This window comes from Nanorana parkeri, unplaced genomic scaffold (assembly GCF_000935625.1).
Source record: "Nanorana parkeri isolate BGI_ZX_2015 unplaced genomic scaffold, ASM93562v1 scaffold18, whole genome shotgun sequence".
Lineage (NCBI taxonomy): Eukaryota > Metazoa > Chordata > Amphibia > Anura > Dicroglossidae > Nanorana > Nanorana parkeri.
Window position 1 is genome coordinate 3,840,387 of NW_017306286.1, and position 25,118 is coordinate 3,865,504.

At 40.4% G+C, this 25,118-nt stretch overlaps 1 protein-coding gene across 1 annotated transcript in view; it reads left to right on the forward strand.

Moving 5' to 3' along the window:
• Positions 1–25,118, forward strand: part of MYO18B (myosin XVIIIB) — a 427,031-nt gene that overhangs the window by 177,826 nt on the left and 224,087 nt on the right. Inside the window, exon 21 of the mRNA XM_018560492.1 lies at positions 11,684–11,793. Coding sequence (XP_018415994.1) covers positions 11,684–11,793 — 110 coding nt within the window. The remainder of the gene's footprint in view (positions 1–11,683; positions 11,794–25,118) is intronic.

A 25,118-nucleotide genomic window follows, 5' to 3' on the forward strand; every position in this document is an offset into this window, starting at 1 on the left:
CCTAAACTTCAGAAGGGCCAACTTTGATAAGCTGCGCAACCTAGTGGGGGAAATAAAATGGGAAAACTTATTTCAAAACCTAAACACAGACCAGATGTGGGATTGTTTTAAAAACACACTACATACTGCTACTTCAAAGTTTATACCATTAGGGAGCAAAAGCAAAAGATCAAAGACTAAACCAATATGGTTTAATAAAACTGTAAAACAACACGCCAAGGACAAGAGAGGGGCATTTATAAAATATAAGACGTAGGGGACGGCGTTTGTCATTTTTTTACTTATATCTATTTTTCATCTATTTTTATCCATATATACTTTCACATGGAATAATTAATTACAATACATATGTTCCTTTAGCAGAACTTCACTACCTCTAAGTCTAGTATGCCGGCTGCCTGTTTTTCCTGAAGACTACAGGGTGCTGTCTCCGACGCGATCCCTCCATTTGTGTTTACCTGTGGCGGTTCATGCTTGACAAAACCAATCCCTTGTTTGTATTTGAAGCAGTTTTTCCACTATATTCTCGCTTCCCTGACTAACTGACGGTGAAGACACATATATGTAAGCATTCAACATTTACAATACTTTTACATTTATTGTGATCGAGATTAATGTATGTAAAGCATGATTTTACTTGTGAGACTAAAGTGCAGTTCTCTGATCCTAATTACTCTTATTCTAGGACACATATCTCCCATATTAATTGTCTCTCTCCCCTGAAGAAGCCCTTTCGGGGCGAAACATGTAGGGACTTACAGGAGCGTTTATACCATTCTGATAACAAACAACCATATACATCGTAACTGCACGGTATCGTCACCATTCGGTGAACCTGCATTTGTAAAAGCATTTTTATTGATGATTTTGCATTCCGTTTTTATCTTAAATAATGTATACAACAATTTATTGAATAAATGTACTTCTAAGATTTTTATACACGAGGTCTGGACTTGTTTCTTAAAAGCCCCCTTTTTTTATTTTCCCCTCTGGGCCCTCGCACACCCCACTGTGGAAACCTTTTTTTCTTGTAGTTAATGACAATCAGCATGGGTTCAGGAAAGATCGTTCCTGCCTAACTAACTTGGTAACTTTTTATGAGGGAATGCACAGCAATGTGTCACAACGCAATGCCATGCGCTGCCACACAGTTGAATTAATTTTATTTTAAAAAAGAAAAGAAAAAATCAAGCAGTGGAATGTGTTCTAACAATGGGAATGTGTATGACGTACACCTCAATATGGTGCAAACTGTTGCACATGTACGTTGTGTGTGTGTGTGATGTTGTGTTTTTATTTATTTTTTGACTATTTTTATTTTTTTATTTTATATTTTTATTTTTTACTGTTGGGGGGCTTCAGGGGAATATCAGAGGTCTAAATAGACACCTGACATTTCCCTTTTGAAATAGAAAAAGAGATTGGAGCCACAGCACTGAATGATCAGGAGCATTCTATTCCAGTTATACATGGATACGAATCCTCTATACTGAGTGCTCCTGTTCATTCATAAACTGAGCATATAGTGAGATTACTATGTCTCCACTTATGTATGAACAGGAAGTGATGTAAGCACTTCCTGTTCATTCATAAGTGGGGACATAGTAAGCTTACTATGTGCTCAGTTATTTACAAACACCAGTGATCAGTACTGATCTGCCCTCGGAAGGATCAGGAAATATCTCACATATGAACCGCTTGGCCTGCACAGCTCTGCTCTGCATCCTGACAGTGGCTCTCTGTTCGCATCCTTACTGTCACCACTTTCTCATCTGACCCCCCACCCACCGGCTGCAATAGTCTGTTTTCCCTCCAATCCTCACTGCCTCTGCTGATGCAGATGGAGTAGAGCAGCGGGGATCAAAGGGCACACAAACCACAGCATGCAGCCAGCCCCCAGTGGGGAGCAGAGCAGTGCAGAGTGGCAGAACTTGTAGTGGTGGCAGGGTGCTGGATTTTTGTAATGAATATCAGCAGCTTGTCAGCCACTTAAAACAGGTATTCATTTACAGGGGGCTGTCAGAGGGACCCTTTTGTTATAAGTTCATGGTCACTGAAGCGACCATGAGCTTATAGCAAATAGGGGTGAAAGCCAGGCGTAAGGCTTACCGAGGTGGCCAGCTGGAAACTATTGGGTTTACGCCATATGCCTTTCGTCGTTGACAGGGAAAGGGCTAAACACTGTCTGTCCTAAACAAATGGTTTAAGGCATGGAAGCATTGTTTGTTAGCGAAAGATAGCTTAGTCTGACCTCAGTCTGACCAACTGGTCTCACTTTGAGACTGTTTAGATTAGCCTAAAATCTGCACAAAGGCTTTCACCAAAGAAACAGCTACAAGGTAAAAAAAAATATTTTTTAAAAAAATGGTTGGGCATGCTTTGTAAAATAGGAACAAATAACAAATATATAGTGGGGTTTTATCAACTTTGACAGCAAAGGTGGAACTACACTTTAAATCTTTTTATCTGTCCGCTTTGTGTCTGACATATTCCATACATCCACACCAGCAAAAGGTCAGCCTCAAAACACATCTTACTCAAACAGGAGTCATAAATTTCACAGCTCAAGCCAGAGCAGGAGGTTATCTAAGTTATTTGTTTAGCCATGATCTGCAGAACCCATTAACATCTGGTCATAAAAGACTAACAGCCATCATAACAGCACTTAGTAGAGCATGATAAGCCTGGAACTCTCAACATAGCCTATAGTAAATACGGTGAAAACTACACATCTGTCCGACTGGGTTTAGTAACCTGTCCTAAAATACAGATAAGCTGCCGAGAGTTAAGTTTTATAAATATTGCATAATGTAATATGATGGTGGTACATTAATAGCATGCATCCACCCAAATGTAGGTTTTCAATTGTTGTAGGACTTCATACCCCTATATTATGAGGTGCTAGAAGAATTAGACACATTCCATCACCTAAGCAGAAACAGCATTAAATACCTATGTGGAGTCTTTTTCAAATAGTTGTTCAGTTCTGTACAGTATTATACAGTATGGGTATTCAAACTGTAGCATGTGGTCATATAAAAATATGGATGCATTTAGAAATCTGGCTGGGAGGGAGGATCTGCTGAAATATGATATATCCTTCACCCCTCAGCCCTTTGGTTGGGTGGGGTAGGCTCAGTAACACTAAAAGCAGCTGAAGCTCTCAATTTTCCATCTAACTATGCATGAATCTCTGAGTCATCTCTAAGGATCAGTGACTCTAATACACCAGATTGGACTTGCTGAAATGACTGGGATTCTGCCCAGAGCTAAAGACCAGAAAAACGTATTAAGTACTTTCCTTTTTAATCCCATTTAGTTTTCTGTTGCTATTGTCTGTATTTTGTAATATACTTTCTGTAAATATTTTTTTACACATCTTTTCTTTTACTAAAAACAATATTGAAAAATCATCATGCTTTAAGTTCTAAAGCTACAATTTTTTAAACATTCCTGTTATATTGCTCTCTGAATGAACAGACACACATTACTTAGGGTCAGCGTTGTCACAGCGGTTACTGTGAACAATGCACGTTTCCGTTAAAACGTATGGTGGCAGGTATTGCTTGGGTGTGTAAAGGGTTAACTGCTGACTTAACTGACCCCAGTGGCAATCATTCTTTGTCTGCTGGCCTTAGATTGTTGGCCTGTTAGCTCTGTGAAGGGTGAGGCTGAGAGTATCTTTGTCACAAATTCTAAATAGTTAAAATAATGTTCTATATCTGATTTTGCTACATTCATTGTAATCCTTGTTCTACAATTAAACAATTAATACAGGGTGGCCCCCTGAAATTGTTATCACATTGCCGTATTGGTTTTCTAATGTGAGAGGACAACAGAAGCTATTTCCGCTCAGACTTTCTCTGTCCCTGACTAAAGCTATGCTAAAGGGAAATAGACTGTTCACTTAGCAAAGTGAATTTTCTCGTTGCATATCTGCAATGTTTTTTAATGTTTTAATTCTGAACATACCATGTTACCAAATATAATTATAATATCATTGTATTAGATATGAACCCTAGCTGGAGAAAATTTACTTTGCTAAAGCACTGTGTATAATAAACAATTGCAATTTTACTTTAGCAAAAACTTGTGTCCACTTTTTTCATGGATTGTTGCACCTTAGTGCTGCTGATCTCCTCTGGTCTTCATGGATACACCCCAGCGATTGCTGTATGATATTTCTCAAAACAGGTTTCTTGATGGTGACAACAGAAGAAAGTGAGATGTATGTTGCACCATTTGTAGTCTCAATCAGAAGCAAGTGTTACAGGGTGACAATGCAGGGGAATAAGTCAGAGACAGGGTAATGTGTTGTGAACCTACAACAGAAAAGCCTGAACAACCTTCATGGCAGGATCACCAAGTATTCTGTTAATGAAAGCTACAGATTTGGAAAGGCTTAACATAGCTTTGAAATAACATCAACATGTGAAAGCTTATATGAAAATGTAGTGTTTGGTGAGTTCATATACTGATAGTTTACTCTAGATACTTAGCTTGTATAGGTCTACTCCACATTTGCACCCAATTTTTTCCTAATGAAAGGCTCAATGGAGATTTGGACCAGTTATCTGCATAAATGCCAGGTAATGCTCGGCTTTGTGAAAGGTTGCACTACAGCATGTGCAAAACATCAGTATTAAAAAAGCAACAAAGAAATCCATTGCTGAGCACAAACAAAACCGAGTCTACTACTTAGGTTTGTTAAACCCTCATTTAGAAAGGTAAATGTGAGCTCCCAATGGAATTAACTTCATGAAAATTATAGTCCATATGCTGGTGCTCAGCAATGTTTAGTCTTTCTCTAATGATAGGTCCCTTTCCTGCAAATCTTGCTTGAGGATTTGGACATACCCCTTTGTCATGCAAAACACACACACGCACACACACACGCACACACACACACACACACACAAATATTCCTACATGTATAAAGTACAGACACCCAAAAGTACCTGTGCATACCTGCAGCAGCTTTAAAAATCCTGAAAGTATGGCTGAATATCAAACCATTCTGACAGGTAGAGCTATGACAATTCTGTATAGTGTAGGAGCTTGCTGTAACACCTCTCACAATCTGCCCATTATTAGCTGCCGCACTGACCAACAGGTATGTGCAGGAGGCAGGGAGGAGCAGGCAGGCAAGCTTTAGCTTTATCAGGAAGAAAGAAGCTGCTATAGGAAAGTAGAGATACCTTTAGGTGACTGGACTTAAAACCTGCAGAGCCTCTTTAAGGATAAGCATGGTTTTTACTTAGATATCTGTCCAACCGTGGGTACTATTACTTCTAGTCTTTAAAATATTTCTTCCAAAAATATAACTCTAACCCAAAATGTTTTATTTGTACACTGGAATTGACTTCTCAATAAATACTTTTGTTGAGACTAGAGAGCTATGGATTCCAGATATTTGCACACATGCTTAAACTAATATACACTACAGTATTAGCAGACGATGACTAAACTATGTTGCTTGTTAGATCTCAATTCCCCACCCATACCACGTTTACATATTTTTCAGCTGAACATACGCATCTGGTAGAAGCATGGACTACTCTGATAGGCTTAATTAGTTGAGTGCTGATCCTCCCTGGGGTTGTCAGCTGCTAACCTCCAGCTTGGCAGTATTAAAACAGCAGGTGCATAAAAAAAACAATATATGGGATCTACCTCAGTTTTACTCTGCATAAATATTCTGCCCTTTCTAAATAATTTTATCTATAAAACAACGTCTGAAATGTGAAATAAAAATGTTAGGAAAAATAATATCTAAGTGAAAACATTCAAAACTTAATTTGAAATCTTTACAGCATCAGCAAAATACTCTGTTTCTAGACACATATTGAATATATATTTATATGCTAATGATTAAAATGTTTCTCTCTTTCCAGTACAAACTGGATATTAGTTTGAAATGCATTTTATGATATTTTTTTTCATGATGCTCAGATCTGTTATAACACACAGGACTAAGCTTTCATTGCAAGCAGCAACAAGCCCATGGCAGAGAACACCATTGGGTTTAGTGCATGCTCCAGATTAAAGCCTTTAAATGAAATCAGTGGAAAAATGTCTCCAAGAGCGACACAGAATGCAACAAAACACATTCTTCTTTTTAATAAATTGGGAAGGATTAGATCCTCTGACAGGTTATTATTAGTGTCTGTGATGTCCTAGTCCTAGTGATTAGCGCTTCCCTCATTTCTTGTCCTGGTGTCGTAGGCTGTCAGGTTGACAGGAAATGAGGTGAAATCTCTCCAAGGGGCTCATGGACAGCAATAAAAACTAGGGATGCACAGATACCAAGTACCGCACTTGGTACAAGTACTGCTACTTTTCCAGCTCCAATACCAGACTAGAGAAAAACTCAAAAGTTAGCATTCAGCTGTCATTTTTAACAAGCTTTGGCTACGGGCTCCTGGGATTTTGCATCCCTGTTTTAATGTATGATTTGTTATATATATATATATATCAATACTTTTTTGTTTATTGTCATGTGACAGTTTTTCTAAAACAATACAGACTAATGATTTCAGGACAGTGGTGGAGAGCCAGGGCCCAGTCCCAACTACATACTCTGCAACCCTGGTAGTTCTCGTGAAAATGCCAAGTATCGGCACTGATATCTAAACTGGTTTCTGTGCATTCCTAATAAAAATTTAACAAAAGTTAAATTTTTTCACATCTAACCAAAATCGAAGGTATAGCTGGAATTGGACTTTAATAGTTGGATATAAGTGCACACTGTAACTTTTTGCCTTGAAAATGACATTTGTGTGTTGGCATATGTACATAGTTTTCCAAATTAATTATTGCATTCAACTTTCTTATATTAATCTGACAAAGATCACCTTCCTGACAAGCTGTTTATAAATACCTGTGTTTCTGAAAGAAAATATATTGCTTATGTCTTATAATGACATGGACTGAAGATGTGTTTTGCTGCATATGACAAATAAGGGTGCTGGCCCATTAGGGTGAAGAACATAATGACTTCCACTTAATTAATGACATTAAGAAATAGCTGCCAGGAACTTTTAAGCGAAATTGCTACATCTATTCTGCATGGATTAAAAAATGAATTGCCCTTGTCAGCAAATCTTAACTTCTTCTGTCCTGGTACCTAATATCCTGGAGCCAAACAGAATATATTTCCACTGTAGGTGCTAAATTTTATTGAATAGAAGGTCAATAGAAATCCTGATGGCATCAAGCAGAGATCACCAGAGACTAACCATTCCTTTAGGAAGGTCATTTTTAATCAATACTTTGTAAATCATCTTAACGTTGTCACCCTTGACAGTCAATTTATATACTATTTCATCTGAATGCATCTGAAAAATCAGGCTTTTGATAGATAGTTTAATACAGCAAATTTAACTCTAGTGTAACTATACATGCAAGTAAATCTGTCTTAAATGATAAAATGTATAGGATTAGGGCGGTATTTACCATAAAAGATTTAAGACACTTCTGCTTTATAAAGTAGCACAAAAAAACTATATGATCAATCTGTGATTCACTTTTCTTTTTTTCTTAATTCTTGTGTTGAATGGTCACCTTTTAACACTTAAAAGAAAACCAACAGAAGAGCTATAGGGGAAAGGGATGTATAGACTGGTGAATGGAATCACAAGACTCTTTGTAGACATAGGGGTCTATTCACTAAGCAGCCGTAGGCAGCCTACTGACTAACCGACCCCAAGCAAAGTGACCCGGAAGCTGTTCAGCTATTCACTTCAGGCTGGTACGGCTGATTCCAGCCGTACACCGGCTAAAATCAGCCGTACATCATGTTGCTTCAGCTCAGCATGTTCAGCCGACGCGAAGTGCAGAAGGGGTTCGACTCAGCCGATCCAACATCTGGATTGACTAAGCCGAACCTCCGGCAGGCTACTCGCTGCTGTTCGGTCTATTCTCATAGATGCCGAACAGCAGTGAGTAAATAGCCGAATCCGCTGAGCGGCATTCGGCTCGGCTGTTCTGCTTGGTCCCTCTGTGGGACCGAACAGAATAGAAAAATAGTTAAAAAAGTAGATAAAAAAGATTAGAAAACGATTGTGCGGAGCTAGCAGTGACAGCTAGCTCCGCCCAACTGTTTACTATTGGACGGGCGGTTCTGCTGCCGTAAAAAAAAAAAGAACACACCATAGGAATGCATAGCTTTGCAATATCCAATACCACACTAGCTATTGCACCCACCCTCTGCTGCTGTCAATCACCAGAGGGGACCTGATGGAGAACTGCAGGTCCCCCTCTGCTGATTGACAACAGCAGTGGGCGGGTGCAATAGCTAGCTTGCTATTGGCTATAGGAAATTGAAATAGCCAATAGGAATCTAGCTAAACATTACTATGGTGATTTATTTTGTTTTTCTTCTGACGGCAGCCAACGGCTTCGATGTCAGAAGAAAAAAATAAAATAGAGCAGGTAAAGGTTTATTCTGCTTGATCGACCAGAGTGAACCTTCCTGGGAGATAGGCTCCTGGCCGCCCGGGAGAGAAACACTATTAGACTCCCAGAGCGTCCGGGGAGGAATGACAGATGTCGTTCCTGGTTACCAGGTAACCAGGAACACCATCTGTCATTACACACTGAGAACACGGACAGGCCGCTCTTAGTGTGTAATGACAGCGTCCCTGGTTAGCTGGTAACCAGGGACGCTGATCTCTCTGCAAGTGCACCCAGCCGTGAGATGATGGCTGGCTCCACCCAGCTGTCAGAAGCAGGCTGTCGGCTGGCCACTCGGCCAGCTTCAGCTTTCACCTTCGCTCAGTCGACTTCGGGAGCTGTGCGGGCTATACTGAATAGCCCGTACAGCATCCCTTCGGTTCTACTGAACCGAAGGGGTCCTGGGGCCGAAGCTAGCTGAAGGATCAGCCAAAGCTACGGCTAGATCCTTCGGCAGCTTAGTGAATAGACCCCATAGTGTATAAAATTCCCCCATTTCCCTGCAGGCTCATTATTGATTCATACACCCTGTAAGATGTTTTATATTTAACCACCTTAGGACCAGAGCATTTTTTTTATTTTTGCACATACATGCAAAATTATTTTAAACCCCCCAAACATGTATATATTTTCTGAAAGCAGATGCCCTGTAGAATAAAAAACTGGTAGCTGCATTTTTTTTTAATGTTGCATGATATTAGCGTTAATGTTTGTCAAATCTATGAGGGTTATTCACTATGGAGCCGAAGGATCCAGCCGTAGCTGAACCGAAGGGCTGCTGTACGGGCTATTTGCAATATGAATAATTGGATTTGTATAGCTTTTGAGCATAGAATTGCTACCCATGGGGAGATATTGTTGGGAAGGGATGAAGATAGATACACGTAAAAGGCATGGGTAAGAGAGAGGAGGGGAAAAAGAAGAAAAAAAGGGAGATTCAGGGTAAAGGGAAGGACCAGAACTTTCAGGTTTTTGCTGGAGTGCTAAATAGATAGCATGTAATTTGCGAGTTCCTGCTGAGTTTAGGGCCAAGTGGGGCAAATCTGAAGAATGTCTCATGTATGTCCTGGGCAATCTTTTTAAATCTGCATCTGCTTTTATTCAAACAATACCTATTCATCCTGCCATAAAGGTCTTTTCTCAAGAACACTTTCTTTTATGGGGTGACAATTGTCTCTCAGCTGTGCCCTAGCATTGTCACAATGCCACATTCACCCCTGGTGGAGGCTACAAGTAGCTGTGCTGACACATAGGGGTCTATTCACAAAGCAGCCGAAGGATCTAGCCATAGCTTCGGCCGATCCTTCGGCTAGCTTTGGCCCCAGGACCCCTTCGGTTCAGTAGAACCGAAGGGCTGTTGTACAGGCTATTCACTATAGCCCGTACAGCTCCCGAACTTGGCCGAGCGGCTCAGTCGAGCCAGTCAGAATAGGCAAAAAAAAAATTTGGCCATAGGAATTCATTCCTAGATTCCTGTTGGCTATTTCTCACTCTTTGGCTTGAGAAAGAAGAACAGCTCTTCGAAACGCGTAGCCAGCCTTTGACACAGTCACCCGTTACCCCTTACACCTCCGCCACTTGCTCTCACCCGCGCTACCCCACGGACACACCGCTCGCTGTTCCGGGCTCCCTGCTCGTGCCCTCGAGCGGTGTAGTCTCACCTATCTCCTTGGCCCACCCTGACCTCCGTATTCCTCCAGGCATTCAACTGCACCACCGGCCTCCTCTGGACACTCTCCTCCTGCCAGCACCACCCCCGCCCCTCCCGTACGTTCATTTCAGGCTCTCATTCACTGTCCTCTCCCAGCGGCCGGCATCCTCCAGACAAGCCGTCCCACACTATTGAGGATCCGGGCTACATCTCTCATAGATCGTTAAAATATCTAGTAACCCGGTCCCCACCGTGCCTGCCACTCTCTGCATCACGCCCCGCCCCCCCATCTCAAATCCCTGCTATACTCTACATCGGACCCAGGTTCCCACTGACATTTAACCCTTCTCAGCCCCAAATCTGCCCACACACCGCTCTGAGTGCCTATCACACTGAGCAAACCTTGGACTTTCATCCATCCTCACCTCGCCGCTGACACCACGCCAGTACCCACTACTTGGTAAGTTTGATACCCTTATCTATTTTTGACAAATCACCACTTGGTAGTGGCGCTTCTTCACTCTTCACTGTTTTTTACCCACTTATCAAACGTCGGACACCCCGGTCCGTATTTCTAAGAAGCCGCACACCAAGCGCTCCAACCCTTACTCCCACACCATCACCACAGTGTTAGCGCTGCACCAGGGGACATTTCTCCCAATTTTTCAATAGCCAATAGCAAACTAGCATTGCACCCGCCCTCTGCTGCAGTTCTCCATCAGGTCCCCACTACTGATTGACAGCAGCAGAGGGCGGGTACAATAGCTAGTTTGGTATTGCAAATTGAATAACCCGATGTACCAGCCTGAAGTGAATAGCCGAACAGCGTTAGCTTTAAGCCTACGGCAGCTTAGTGAATAGACCCCATAGTATACAGACATGGCCTACCGTTTTGCAATAAAAGAGGCTGCAGAAGATACCATAAAAGTAAAATAATATTTTATTTTAAAAAAGTGGGCAATTTGTTATTCGATATACAGTGCTTTAGAAAATTCATTCGGTTGGGGTTTAAATCTTCTTTGAAGAAGCCAGCATTTCACCTCCAGTGTCATCTAACTCTACAATATTGAATTGTCTAGCTTCTTTGTGTGTTCATTACAAAAGAAACACTATGCAGTGTATAATGGTGATGCCAACCACTTTACCTAGAAGTGATTTGATTCTAAACATTGAGGCTTTGAGAAGAATGCATAACCTTTTCAATGTTTAATTAAACAAGATCAACTCAATGTACACAATCCTATTAATGTGTGTTTCAGTTTTAAAACCCTTGTTTCTATCATGTATAATTGGCATTTTTGTATGTACATTGAGGTAGACATATTTGATCATTTTATATGAAGGTCCTGTTTGCTGCTTTGCAGAGCTACGCCATGGTTGTGCTTTACTGCTCCTCTTCAAGATATACTCCACAATGTGGTTTTGCTATACTGAATAAGCTTACTTGCTGGCAAACAGAAAATCTGTATCTTTTTGATCTAAGGGAATAAGAACAGATACTTACCTTTGATGTTGCAGAATCTGTTTATGTATATTGCATGTAATCATTTATGGATTTACTTGTTTTTATATTTAAAGGTTACAGTGAGCGTATGGGCCTCACAGAGTTTCGACTACGTTTTCAAGTCCTAGCGGCGCAGGTCATGAAGAAATACAAAAATACATATGAACCTGTGGATGAGAGAAGGGTAAAGTAAAGCAAATGTTATATCATACACACTTTAGTTTATTTTAATGCATCTCAATACAAACCCTAGAAATCTATAGAACAGCTAGACATAAAATCTGCTTCAATTTAAAAAATACAGTTCTAAATTTTGGCCAGTAAAGATAACCATTACAACTCTGAAGCTGGATTTATTCGTTTTTTGTATTTAGTACGACAAAATAGAAGGTTGTAAGGGTTTCTGGAGGGGTGTAAATGACCGTCCAAGAGAGATATGTAGAGAAATATACAATTTATTACTAATACATGCTTAATTGGTTACATACATGATTCAAATCAATCTTATTAAAAATCAAATCCCTGCAGAGGACACATCAATACATTGATTGTTAACAGCTCTAAAAATCATTTGATCCAACATTCAGATGTAGTTGCATATTTCTAACCACTTGATAGTTTTTTCAAAGCATAGCTTAACTTAATAGGCCCGACGCGTTTCGCCATAGGCTTCATCAGGGGACCATTCAGGATGAATCTATTAATAAGAGAATTTTTCTTCATTTATATGTACATCGTATCTGACATTCATTGGTGCATACATTTAGATTTGTTTATTCTGTATACTCGTATTCCTAAGTGAGACCCCAAATGGGTCAGTTACATACTATATAGTTATTCTGAGAGCTCTTACTTACCATGCCGGGTTGGTCTGCAGTATGAGGGAGAAGTGCCCAGGAAGCCAGTCAGGAGTGGGCAGAAAATAGACCCCGCGTTGCCTCCACTGCTTACTTGGTTTGTCACACCTGGGACCCCGGGGTCCTTTGGGGGAGGAACCTGATTGTGGTAAAGCGTCGTCCAATCGCAGTCGCCAGGAGTATTAATTCTATGGTAAAATGTTTGCAAGACATTATACCCTACAGTAACATTATATTTATATTGGGTCTCTCTAATGTAGGGAATTCAATGGGGTGTCTGCTAAGTTTTGGATATAGTTCAACCCTCCTTTTTGCATTTACCTCTAGATGTTTATGCATATCCTTCCATTCATTCTAGGTTACTAATGTGAATATTTTATGTTTTTTATATTTAATTTAAGAATATGCTGCTTATTTTAATTGACAATATAGATGGGTGTGGGAAATGTTTGACCCGATTATTATTAAATATGTATATGTGTATAAATGTAAAATTTGAGATGAGAGCGCAAGAGCTTTGTTTCAAAAAGAGTTATTAGTGATTAACATATAAGAAAAGATGTAATTTGGGTGCTTGCTTCAAATTACACTATGGGATGAGGCAAACAGTGATTTTAAGGAAGAGGAAGAGACCTCCGGAAACGGGGAAATAGCAATAGCCACCTACAAGAAAACATCTGATAAATTCCCCCACCTTTGGGCCAACCCCAATATCTGGTCGTTTTTACAGCAGACGAGTAGAGATCTGGAGAATATAAGGATCCGATATGGGAATAAGACGAATATAACAAAAGAACAGAATGAAGCCATAAGAAGATTGGAAAGGAGCACCAACTTAGTCATCAAACCATCGGATAAAGGAGGAAACATCGTAATTATGGACTGTGAAAAATGACAGATGTGTGAAAAGATCCTGAATAATTCGGACTGGTACAAGAAGATCGAAAAACAAGATATTGAAAACTTCAAAATAGAATTTTTGGCAATTATATATGAAGCATATATGAAGGATCTGATAAATAAACAAACCCTAGAGTATCTAGAGGTGAAACATCCCAGGATACCCTGCTTCTATGTCCTACCAAAAATTCATAAAAGTACAATAGATCCCCTTGGACGTCCTATTGTTTCCGGAATAGTATGTCTGTCGGAATCAGCCAGTATTGTAATAGATGGCTACTTACGTCCACACGTACTATCGCTCCCCTCGTATCTCAAAGATACGGTGGAACTCCTTAAAATAGTGGAAGACATGACGATCCAGACAACTCATGGCTAGTAGCATTAGATGTAGAAGCTCTATACAACAGCATCCCACATGACAAAGGAATATAAATCATCAGCGGATTCCTGGGGGAGAGACCACAAGTACAATGGGCATATAACAACTTTATAATAAATCTACTACAGTACGTGCTAACAAAAAATGTCTTTACATTTAGAGACACCCACTACCTCCAGATACAGGGGGTGGCGATGGGCACTTGTTGTGCCCCATCGTACGCGAACCTGTATCTGGGGGGGTGGGAAAGAGCCCTCTTTTCTGATGAACAGATTCGAACAATGCCTGGACAGCATCTTGATATGGCGTCGGTATATCGATGACGTCTTCATAATTTGGACGGGCACTGAGGAAGACCTGAAGCAATTTGTCACATCCCTGGAAAACAATGCCTTCAATCTCAAGTTTAACATGAATTATAGCCAAAGAGAAATAACCTTTCTAGATGTTAAAGTTGGAATCAAAGAAGATAACTACCTAATGACAACTCTTTTCAGAAAGGCGACGGCAGGGAACTCGATCCTACATGCATCTAGTGCACACCTGAGATTGAAGCGGAATTGTACCAGGGATGTTGACTTCCAAAGGGAGGCAAAACTATTACAAATTCGACTTCTAGAGAGAGGCTACAGTCAAAAAACACTCCAAAAATCCTATAATCGGGTACAGAAGCAAAAACGGGAACAGATACTTTATGGGAGGAATAGGAAAGAAGGTGTACAAGAACAACAGGGAAACAAGGATACAGTTAAAATGGTTACGAAGTACTCAAAACAGCACGCCAAAATAAGAGAATGCTTGAGCCGTAATTGGCATCTCCTTACTAATGATGACGTAATCAAGAAATACGTAAAGAACACCCCAGAGCTAGTGTTCAGAAGAGCGAAATCAATGAGGGACAGACTAACACACAGTCTGTATATACCCCAATCAAAAACGGAGAAATGCGGAGACCTAGGTCTCCAAAAGTGTGGGAAATGCAAATATTGCTGCTTTGTCGTGGAAGGAACCACGATTCCCCTACCAAATAATGAGAAACAATGGCGACTTAAACATACGGTAACCTGCCAAACCAACAACATTATCTATATGATGAGTTGTGTCTGTGGAGCGCACTACGTGGGGAAGACCTTTAGGAAATGATGGAATAGAATTTACGATCATGTATACCTAATAAAAAATGGAAAACTTACCACCCCAATAAGTCGGCACATAGGACTTCATCACAACTTTGACCTAGCGGCTATTAAATTCTATGTTCTGGATCACATCCATGAAGAGAGGAGAGGCGGAGACATAAACAAAAAACTGCTACAGTCGGAAGCACGATGGATTTTTAAATTAAAGTCCACCGTGTACCCGGGTCTAAATGAAACACTTAGTTACAAGTCGTTCTTATGAACAAAACCAACAAACAAACTAAAACAAAACAAACAAATGGACAGTATAACAATATGAATGAACTCAATTCGAAGATAAAAAGATAGAAATTAGACCAAGAGAAGATAGGGAAACACTTATGATGACCACCAACTAAAACTCACCCCAAAATTAAAAATGAAAATCTAGAACAATACATGTGACAGCCCCTTTCCTGATTAATATAATTAGTCTGTTAGGGAACCTGATCTATAACATGGGTCTGGACGATTATCCAGACTAGAAGGGGGTCCAGCCACTAAGATTGTAGAATATCTATATAGAATAAACTGCATGTTATACAGTAACTGATGATGTTCTTTATGCAAAAAAAAAAATATATATGTACAATATCATATATATTTGGAGCATAGCCCAATTGTTCTATGGTGAAATAAATTGTATGTCATATAGTAACCAATGATGTTCTTGATGTATATATAAAAAAATATATGTACAATACCATATATACCTGGAGCATGGCTCAATTACCTTATGGCAAAGAATATATATATAACCGACATGCCCGGTCGAGTCAGTGCCAGATGTAGCTATAAGCTGTAGCTCGCGTTATACTGAGCTTAGGGTAACTTAGGGACGCTAGGGTAACTTAGGGACGCTAGGGTAACTTAGGGACGCTAGTTTGTGTCCTCCCGTTACCCTAAGGAGAACTATGGGGAAAAACACTGACCCCATAGTTCTCCTTTAATGATGATTAGGATATAATTTAGCTCAAAGCAAACCTGTCACAAACTGGAACAATTCAAACCAAGTACCGTATTTGCCGGCGTATAAGGCGACTGGGTGTATAAGACGACCCCCTAATTTTCCACTTAAAACATAGGTTTTGGGCTATACTCATCATATAAGACTACCCCACTTCCGAGGCAACACCATTTAAAAACATCATGGATGGATGTGCGGTAATACTGTATGTACGGTAGCTTCAGCTACCTACAGTATACCGCACTGAGCCAATCACGGTGAGCAATGTATTCTATTAATGAATACAAAGCTTGCTCGGATTGGCAGAGGTTGTGTACATCGCTCGCTGTAATTGGCTCAGCGCGGTAGACAGTATGTAGCCAAAGCTACCGTACATACAGTATTACCGCACATCCAGCGGGCTGACAGATTAGGGATGTTCGTTTTGGGCCAGCTTGGCCCAAACGAACTAAAGGTATACATTGTATACCCCGCGTATAAGAAGACCCCCGATTTTCGGGGGATGTTTTTAAGTATAAAAAGTAGTCTTATACGCCAGCAAATACAGTATATGCTGAAATAAATGCATGACCCTAGGTTACCACATGTCAAAACAATTAGTAGATACAGAGATACAGGCAAGGGAAATTATATACAGATCTTACTTTTTCCTGTAAACGTTAAGCTTGATCCTGGCACCCTCCGGATCTGATCTTCCCCGTTGTTCAGTGAGGCTGCCTATTATATTCAAGGAGAAGTGTGAAGGTATAGGAGGTAATCATAAGGTATGATCCTTATATTAGATGGTAAGATATATCTCTGGATGTATTGAAAGTTTTGACAAGCAGTTTTTGCTAAAGGTATCTTCTGCTTATGCATGTTTTTTTATCATATGCTCAGGTGTGTAACAGGGTAAAGCAGATCTTTCGTTGTTTTTAAACAACCCGGCCATTTTAAAGGTAAAAGAACAACTCTCGGTGCAATACTTGTTTGTAGTGCTGCCCCCCACAGAAATTTAGCTCTGCAGCTGCTACTTACTGAGTGAGCCCAGTCTGTCATGGACCCATCCTCTGGTCTTAGAATGTTATGTGACTTGCCAGAAGCAGCCAGGAGAAAAGAATGTATAAAGGTAATCTTTAAAAAAAACAGCTGTGGGTTGGTGCTCTGCTTTAAGCCCAAATATTAGCATGAGCTGAATGAATGCTGTGTTGGTAATTAGACTGAGTTTCTGCAAGTTAATGTTTGATGGGAAATACTAATCAACAGAAAAATAGTTCTCCATCAGTTCCATCAGCAGAGGGCGGGTGCAATGCTAGTTTACTATTGGCTATTGCAAATTGAAATAGCCAATAGGAATCAAGCAATGCAATCCTGTGGGCAAAACATTTTAAAATGTTTTTCTATTCTGACAGCGCTCCGTGTCAGAATAAAGAAAAAAAAAAGAAAAAGCAGTGTTTCTCTCCTGGGCAGCCGGGAGCAGGAGACTCCCGGAGCGTCCAGGAGAGTTTGCTGTCTGGAGATCAGTGTCCCTGGTTAGCTGGTAACCAGGGATGCTGATCTCTCACTGAATAGACCCCTTAGACTTAAAGTGGACTTTCACCCCCTTTGACTAAAAATCACAACAGCATGCAGCTCGGCATGCCGATATAAAATCTTCTTACATTCATAAGCTAAACAAACATATTTTCATTTTTCTTACAATTTATTTTTTTCCACTTCCTGGTTCAATTTGACACAAATGATGTAATTATGCCCAAGCTTTGCAACCTGGGAAGGTAACATCAACAGGGCATTGCTGGGAAATCTCATCTGTAAACTCATGAGATCTCTGGGAAAAGCATTTCCCCCCCCCCCTGGGATTATGTGCATGGTCACATGTTCGAGTCACATGCGCCAGAGTTCCAGGAAGTAAAGGGAGATCTAGTAACCTGCCCTTAGTTACAATGGCCACTGTTAGAAGACTGGGGAAGAAAAGAGAAATAAGGTATGCAAAGAATACAAAGCCAGCAGTTATCTGGAAGTATGTGCTTGTAGATTGTCATTACTAAACATTTCTAAAGGTGTGTTTGTTGTTATTTTGAAGATATGGGTACATTTCCGCTTTAATGGGGTTGATTTGCTAAGGACTGATAGGCTGTTCGCTTTGCAAGGGAATTTTTACTTTACTTTAATATACTTTACTTTCACTTCCATCATCCAATTATGTGTAACCATTTTTTTGGCTGGGTATTCTTTGCAAAGTGAATTTTTAGCACGTTCACTAAGCTAAGTGAATATTCCCTTGCAATGAGAAAATGTCATTATGAAGTGAACATGCTATTCTCTTTAAGTAAATTAACACCTTTTTTTTTGTAAATAGACTTCATTCTCACAGTACAATCTGAAGCGTTAAGGGATCACAATGAAACTAGTAAGACATCATCCCATATTATCCATTTTGTTTACAAAAAGGGCAAGCAAATCTCTTACAAATAGGCTAATTTCATGTTCCTTCTGTTCTTAGAAACTAGTTTATATGATCTTATCAACGCACTAACAATATTGAAGTTTTATCAAGTCAATATAGAACTTTCTCTCGCTTCAATAAGATGGCCACAGCTAGTGATGTATATCTCTATTGTAAACAAATGATATTGTCATAACATTATTTTCCCAATATGATTCATATTAAGATGTTTACCCTGCAAGACTAGAGGGGGTAAATGCCCTGTAAATACCATTTATGGTATAATATTGGTTGTTTATAGATGGCTTCTTTCTAGCAATTGTCTTTATCTGTTTCCAAACAAATCCTGCATGTGTATTAATCTTTCTTTCTTCTTTTTCATTGAAAATGTGAAATTTATAAGCAAACACCCAGTGAGAAATAGAGCAGATGAAAAGACTATTCATTGAGTCCTATGAATAATTTAGGCAGAGAAGAGAAGAGAGAGCAGTCATCCTATGAAATGAGAGATTTAACATGCAGGTTCCTGTAGCTCTGACTAAAATAAATACGGGAGAAGGGATTTAGTGTTCCATCAGAGGACTATCACTGTTGTAACAGAGCAGCAATTCCTGCTGCTTGACATCAATTTTGAAATATATATATATTATTAGTGATGGCATTTTCTGCATATGGGTTCAGTGCTATTGCCTTTCCTAATATCTCTTACTGCACTCTGGATATATGAAGCTATGAAAATGTCCCTTCTTGGGATTTCTAGCATATTGAATGTATGTTTGTGTCATGTGGTTCTCCAGACTGATGGCTGGCATGTACTCTGAACAGCGAATGTGATAGCGTAGTAGAAGAGGGTGATCAACATTAATTTATGATTTACAGCTCCAAAACTTGCTCATTATATGTAAGGAAATTGGTTTTATGGTAAAAGTGCCCTATATCTTTTCCTTCTCTGGGTTAAATAGATTGAGTTCATTTTATTTCTCGTATGCTCCAGAGATCTAGCTAGTATCTGCATCCTAGCACCAATGCAATTTAACATTTACATGGAATTAATACCTGGTGAGCAGTTAGCCTTTCCCGCAATACTAGATTACAAAGACTTTAAAAGGGTAATGGGGATGAAAGAGGCATGAAGATACATTTCTTTAAAAACAGGATACATACCTGAATGAATGAAGGTGATAGTCTGCTTTTTTTGCTTGTACACTATATGGAGCAGTTAGTATGATTCACAGTAAGGGGATAGATACAAACATGTGATTTCTGTTTTTAAAGGCTTTACACTGTTTTCAAACCATGTTGTTAAAATATAACTATTTTTATTTTATTTTTTAGATTTGGATAAACTTGTGAGGAGTTAGGACTACTGTCAGGTTTTTATTGCTGTCTGTGTCCCTGTTAGGGAGATTTACTCTCTCTAATTGTCCTGAATATCAATGTCTCCTGGAATGAAAGTGAGGGTAAAATCAAAATGTTGAGTTAAAATAACAATAAGGATACAGCACTTAATCTTATAATTATAAAAGTACACACAAGAAAATATTTAAAATAAAATGTGTGATCATATATCTATCTACCCTTTATGTGTCCTCTTATAATGTCCAAAACTTGCACACAACACTTCAATCTCATGTGATAATGTAATAACGTCCAAAATCTTTCTTCAATATACACAAACAGTGTTATTCACAAAAGGGTGAAGAGTTTGGAGAAGACAGGAGACAAGTGAACAATCAAGGACAACATAGCTGATCTGGAAAAATTCTACTATTCAGCTCACTTTCCTGTTCAGCTAAGTTGTCCTAGATTGTTCACTTCTCCTGCCTTCTCATAACTCTTCACTCCTTTGTGAATAACACTGAATGTATCAGTCCTGTTGTAATCTACTCACCAAATGCCATGTGACCACTTATAAAAGGATCATTTGTATTTGTGCATACAGAAAAAAAATGTAGATACAAATTATGGTGCAAGGTCATGCACATTCTTTTGCTGATATGGTTTGAGAAAGAACATTTTCTCATGCAAAATGTGCACACACGTTTGAATGCTGAAATGGCAGTGAATAAAGTCAAGCATATAAGGGGGTGGAGGAGAGTATTCCTGTATAGTGTTTGCTGGCCTTTGGTGCAGCAAGACAGTTCTTAGGAGCCATAGTAATTGGCATTATCTACTAAATGAAGAAAAAACATGTTATGGAACGGATTAGGGTTGACCAAAAATGTTTAAAGACGTCAACGACTCGAGGAAATAAAATAAAAAATAAATAGAAATAATAAATTTTTAAAAAACCTGTCCGCTCGTGACGAACTCCTGCCTCAGAATTGCATTCTGACAGATCCAGGAAAAATATAAACAATTGGGCGAAGCTAGTGGTGACATCACCGCTAGTTCCACCCAACTGTGTGAGCCATGATTGGGCAAAGTCATTATTACTTTGCCCAATCATGGATCTCACAATGCACTGTGCTGTGATTGGGTAAAGTCTTGCTTTACCCAATCAGGGATTCACAAGGCACTGTGCAGAGCGCAGTGCCTTCTGGGGAACGTGGTGGGCGAACAGCCCGCCGAACGCCCTGATAGTTTGTGTGTTTATGAACACACAAACTACCGATGTATGAGTCGAACTGTTGCTCAACTCGAATACCGAGACCATCCCTAATAGCCACAACTGTCAAGCCTTTTATAGGAAAGAGGCAGTGCAATTCAACATTAAAGGGAAGCAAACAATTGTAATTTCTGAGTACATAAGTGTCCTACTTAAATTGTAACATTTTGGATGTTTCCTATAAAGCTTAAGTCCCCTTTCACATGGGCGTCTGTCATTTCCAATCTGCAGGGGATCCATGCATGGATTCCCCTGCTAATTGGAGCTCTTTGGAAAGGACATCACTGTTGTGACATCCGTGTCTGTCCAGTTTTTTCACATACCCTGAACTAACCTTACCAGACCCATGTTAGGTCTATAAGGAGTCAGGGAGCCAGACGTGTCCATTTATATCAGATTACCTCCAATCCACCATGATCAGGTCCGCCAAAATGGGACCCTGTTCTGTTTGGTTTTCTAGACCTGGACATCTGTTTAGATCTGGCTGCCCTTAGACTAACAATGGGCTTCCAACCAGATCCACCTGAAGAAGTGACAGGCAGACCTGATCAGAAAGCCTGTATAAAAGGGGCCTTATACTGCTATTGCACACTGTAACACATTTTGTTGCTGTATACTTTGGACCTAGGTTATAGTTTTCCATTAAATGCATGACTAGTCTAATGGCCATTATTATACAAAAGACCTGCAATTTGCTTAGATACTTCCCATTACATGGAAGGGCACTTGAATGCTAACTTACATCTCTGCCATTCATTACGAACTAATAAAAGTTTAAACATATTTTGGCTGTTATCAACGATATCTATGACTACATAGGGAATTACAGATAACACTTGTTTTTGAGCGGATTTGTGTTATTAAATTAAATGGAGAACACTACTAAATATTCAAGAGCCATTAAGGCTACTTCAGAAATGAATAATACATTTCCAAATGCCAGACTGGGCAGAGCTGTCAATATACATGTACTAGGTTTGTTAGGGTTTTTATGTTGCTAAGGTCAGTATTGTTATCACAATAATTGTGTAAGGCTGGAAAATGTGGAATTAAATTGTGAAGTTACAGGATATTTTAATGTGAACAACATTATGTTATGTAACATTTGAAAGCCGTGTGGCATTTTTACTACTGTGCTTCATTAAAAAAAATGTCAGCTTTTTTTTAGCTACAAATATTCGTTACATATTGTTCCAAGAAAAAAACATCTCAGTCAATTACAAAGCTTATGGTAACATGAACCAGTAACCGTAACATGTTATATTATTAACAGTTACTAGTACTATAAACCCTTAAAGACAAAGAACACTGACTTTTATAAGTTGCAGTCACTTTTGTGTTGCTGCATGGAAAAGACACTTAAGTGGGCTATAGGCATTAGATTATTGGGGGACATACAAGGACAAACTGAATGCATATTTGTTTAAAGGTTCACTATATAAACAAGGATGTTCTTGAGTGTGCATGTTCATGTTCTTGAAAATGAATGTGTGGTTACCCTGGCATTGGCCTTATATTAGGGAAAGAACAGTGAATACTTCACCTGCCAATCAGGTACCCATATACTTAACTATCATTGCCCAGTTCTGATGTTAATCATCTTATGTCTTCAACTACTCTAAACCTCTCTGTATCTTATGTTAACTGGGTACCTATGTAACTGCTAAAGTTTCTAGTTGAGGAAAAAGCCTTCTCTAGCCATGCCTCACACTCTATTATGTCAGGTCATCCAATTATGCATACAGTGATATGTTGGGAATAGGACTTTTGGCTTTAATATAGCAGGATATGTGAAAATATTCCAATCATATTATCAGTCTACAGTGAAATATCCTCTACAGTATTTTGTAAATAAGCAATACTACTATGCAGTGTCCACACCTTTGTGAGTGAACTATAATTTGACATTTTATGCAGGCTTGCTTGTTCAAAGTTCCCTCTTAAAAAAAAAATCTAGGTCTTGCAAACCTGCTTTATCATATGTGAGAGTAATGAGTATGATAAGGGAATTGTAGCAAGCACAGAAACTCTCTTGCAGCTGTAATGCTGACCCCCACAGGAGCAGCTGATTTTAATGAGCCCTCCCAGTCTTTCTATTCTTAAGGTGCCCATACACCTTACGATTATCGTACGATAATCGCATGCGATCTACTTTTCGTACGGCAATCGTAACGGTTGAATAGAGTGCCCGACCGATAGTACTGTACAATCGTACGACTTTTGACGGTCAAGCATGTTTGAAAACTTTGGTCGATCGTACGATGTTCGCATGGTTGGTGGCGTTTCCGTCCGTCAAAAGTCGTACGATTAAGACTGCGCATGCGCAAACGAAAATGATTGCGGTCAATTACCTAAGTCGCCCAGGTGTTTTTTTAAACTACCGCTGATTGAACCTTTTGATAATCGGGGCAGGATGGGGCCATCGTATGAAAATCGTACGACGGTTCGATCATCGGACGAAAAGTTTCGGCCGATAATCGTAAGGTGTATGGGCACCTTTACACTGGCTTACTGCTGCCCCAAATCACTCAGCAACCCTCCAGCGGTGACATATTGACATTCACTCTGTCAATCTTTGCTTGAAGAATGTAGTGGCTCAAAGTCCAGGGAAGAAAGGGTTAGGGGTTACATGATACACACAATGTAGCTGCAACAATTTCCATCAGCTTGGGAATATCTTCAGCACCTCTCACAGGCTGGTAGTGTGGCTTTAATTTGAGACTGACAATCTTCTATTGCATGCCACAACCAGCAATGTTCTAAGCAAACTTTGTTTCCTGAGGGTGCCCCCCTTTAACTGCCACCTTCCTATCTTCAAAGCCCTAGCATTGCCTTGGGACCTGGCACTGGAACTGTTCCCTCCCCAACCAGCAGGCCTCTGGACTCTTCTTACTTTTCCCCAAGCAGCAGGTCTGGGAGGCTATGGCAGTATCTCTTACACTGGCATTCTCTCCAGGAAAAGTCTAGGAGGCAAGGGCTAGGTCTCCAAAGCCTGGAAGGAAAAGACTCTTGTAGAATGGCTCCTTGAATATGTGTCTTCTTCTCCAGTCCACATCATTGGAAATAAACCTCCAAGTAACCATACGGGAGGGAATCCACCCCTATTACCAGTGAATAAACCCTGTGGTACACTCAAACTATTGAGGGCACAAACTTAGTTACGAAAAGTAGGCAGTATGCAACAGCAGCTATGAGTCATAGCAAACAGCGGCAGGAAACAAACTGGAGACAGGACCTGCACCCGATCGGCGCAGCCCCGCTCCCCCGCGTTTTAGCAACAGTCTCGAGGAGCCAGTCCAGCACCCTCTCCCCCAGCTCAAAGGAGTGTCTTCCAAGGTGCTCAAAGCAATTAAGTTCCAAACCAGGGACAGAAAAAATATAAAGATGAGGAAAAAATAAAACAGCTTAGGAACTTAAGTCAAGGACAAAGTGCAGCAGGGTCACGGCATCCCCCCAAAGTTCCAGGGGGGAGAGAAAACATACCTCGTGAGGCAACTGCACCTGGGGACACAAGCTCAGATGAAAATCAGCATAGAGGTTGGGGGAAGGCGAGGGCCTCCGTCAGCCACCCACTGGAGAGGAACAGCGTTTCTCGCATACAACCACCCTCAGGTCTTGGGCAGGCCCTCGAGCCACTTGAAGGCCGCCTCTGGGGCAAGAAAAAAACCGGGAGGTCTCACCGTCCTGCACCCGAAGATGCGCCGGGAACAGCATACTGTACTTAATACCCCTCGTTCTCAGGGCAGCTTTAGCAACATCAAAGGATTTGCGTTGGCGCTGGGTTTCGACAGAATAGTCAGGGAAGATGAGTATCTTGCTGTTCTCAAATTTTAGGTCATCCATCAGCCTGGCCTCACGAAGGATCACATCCCGGACCCGGAAATTGAGAAGTTTAAAGATGAACGTGCGTGGAGGGGCCCCTGGGGGGCCTTGGGGTGAAGGCATGCAATGGGCCCGCTCCACCGCGAAGAAGTTCGAGAATCAGGCACTAGAGATCAGGGTGCGGAGCAGGCATTCGGCAAAGGTAAGTGGGTCGGGGCTCTCCACTCCCTCCGGCAGACCCAGGATGCGCAGGTTACTCCGTCTATTTCGGTTTTCAGCATCCACCGCCCAGGATTCCAAGGCCTTGACCTTAGTCTGCAGGGTCAAAGAGAAGCTGCATGGGCCCCCACCGCATCCTCCACTCCATTCA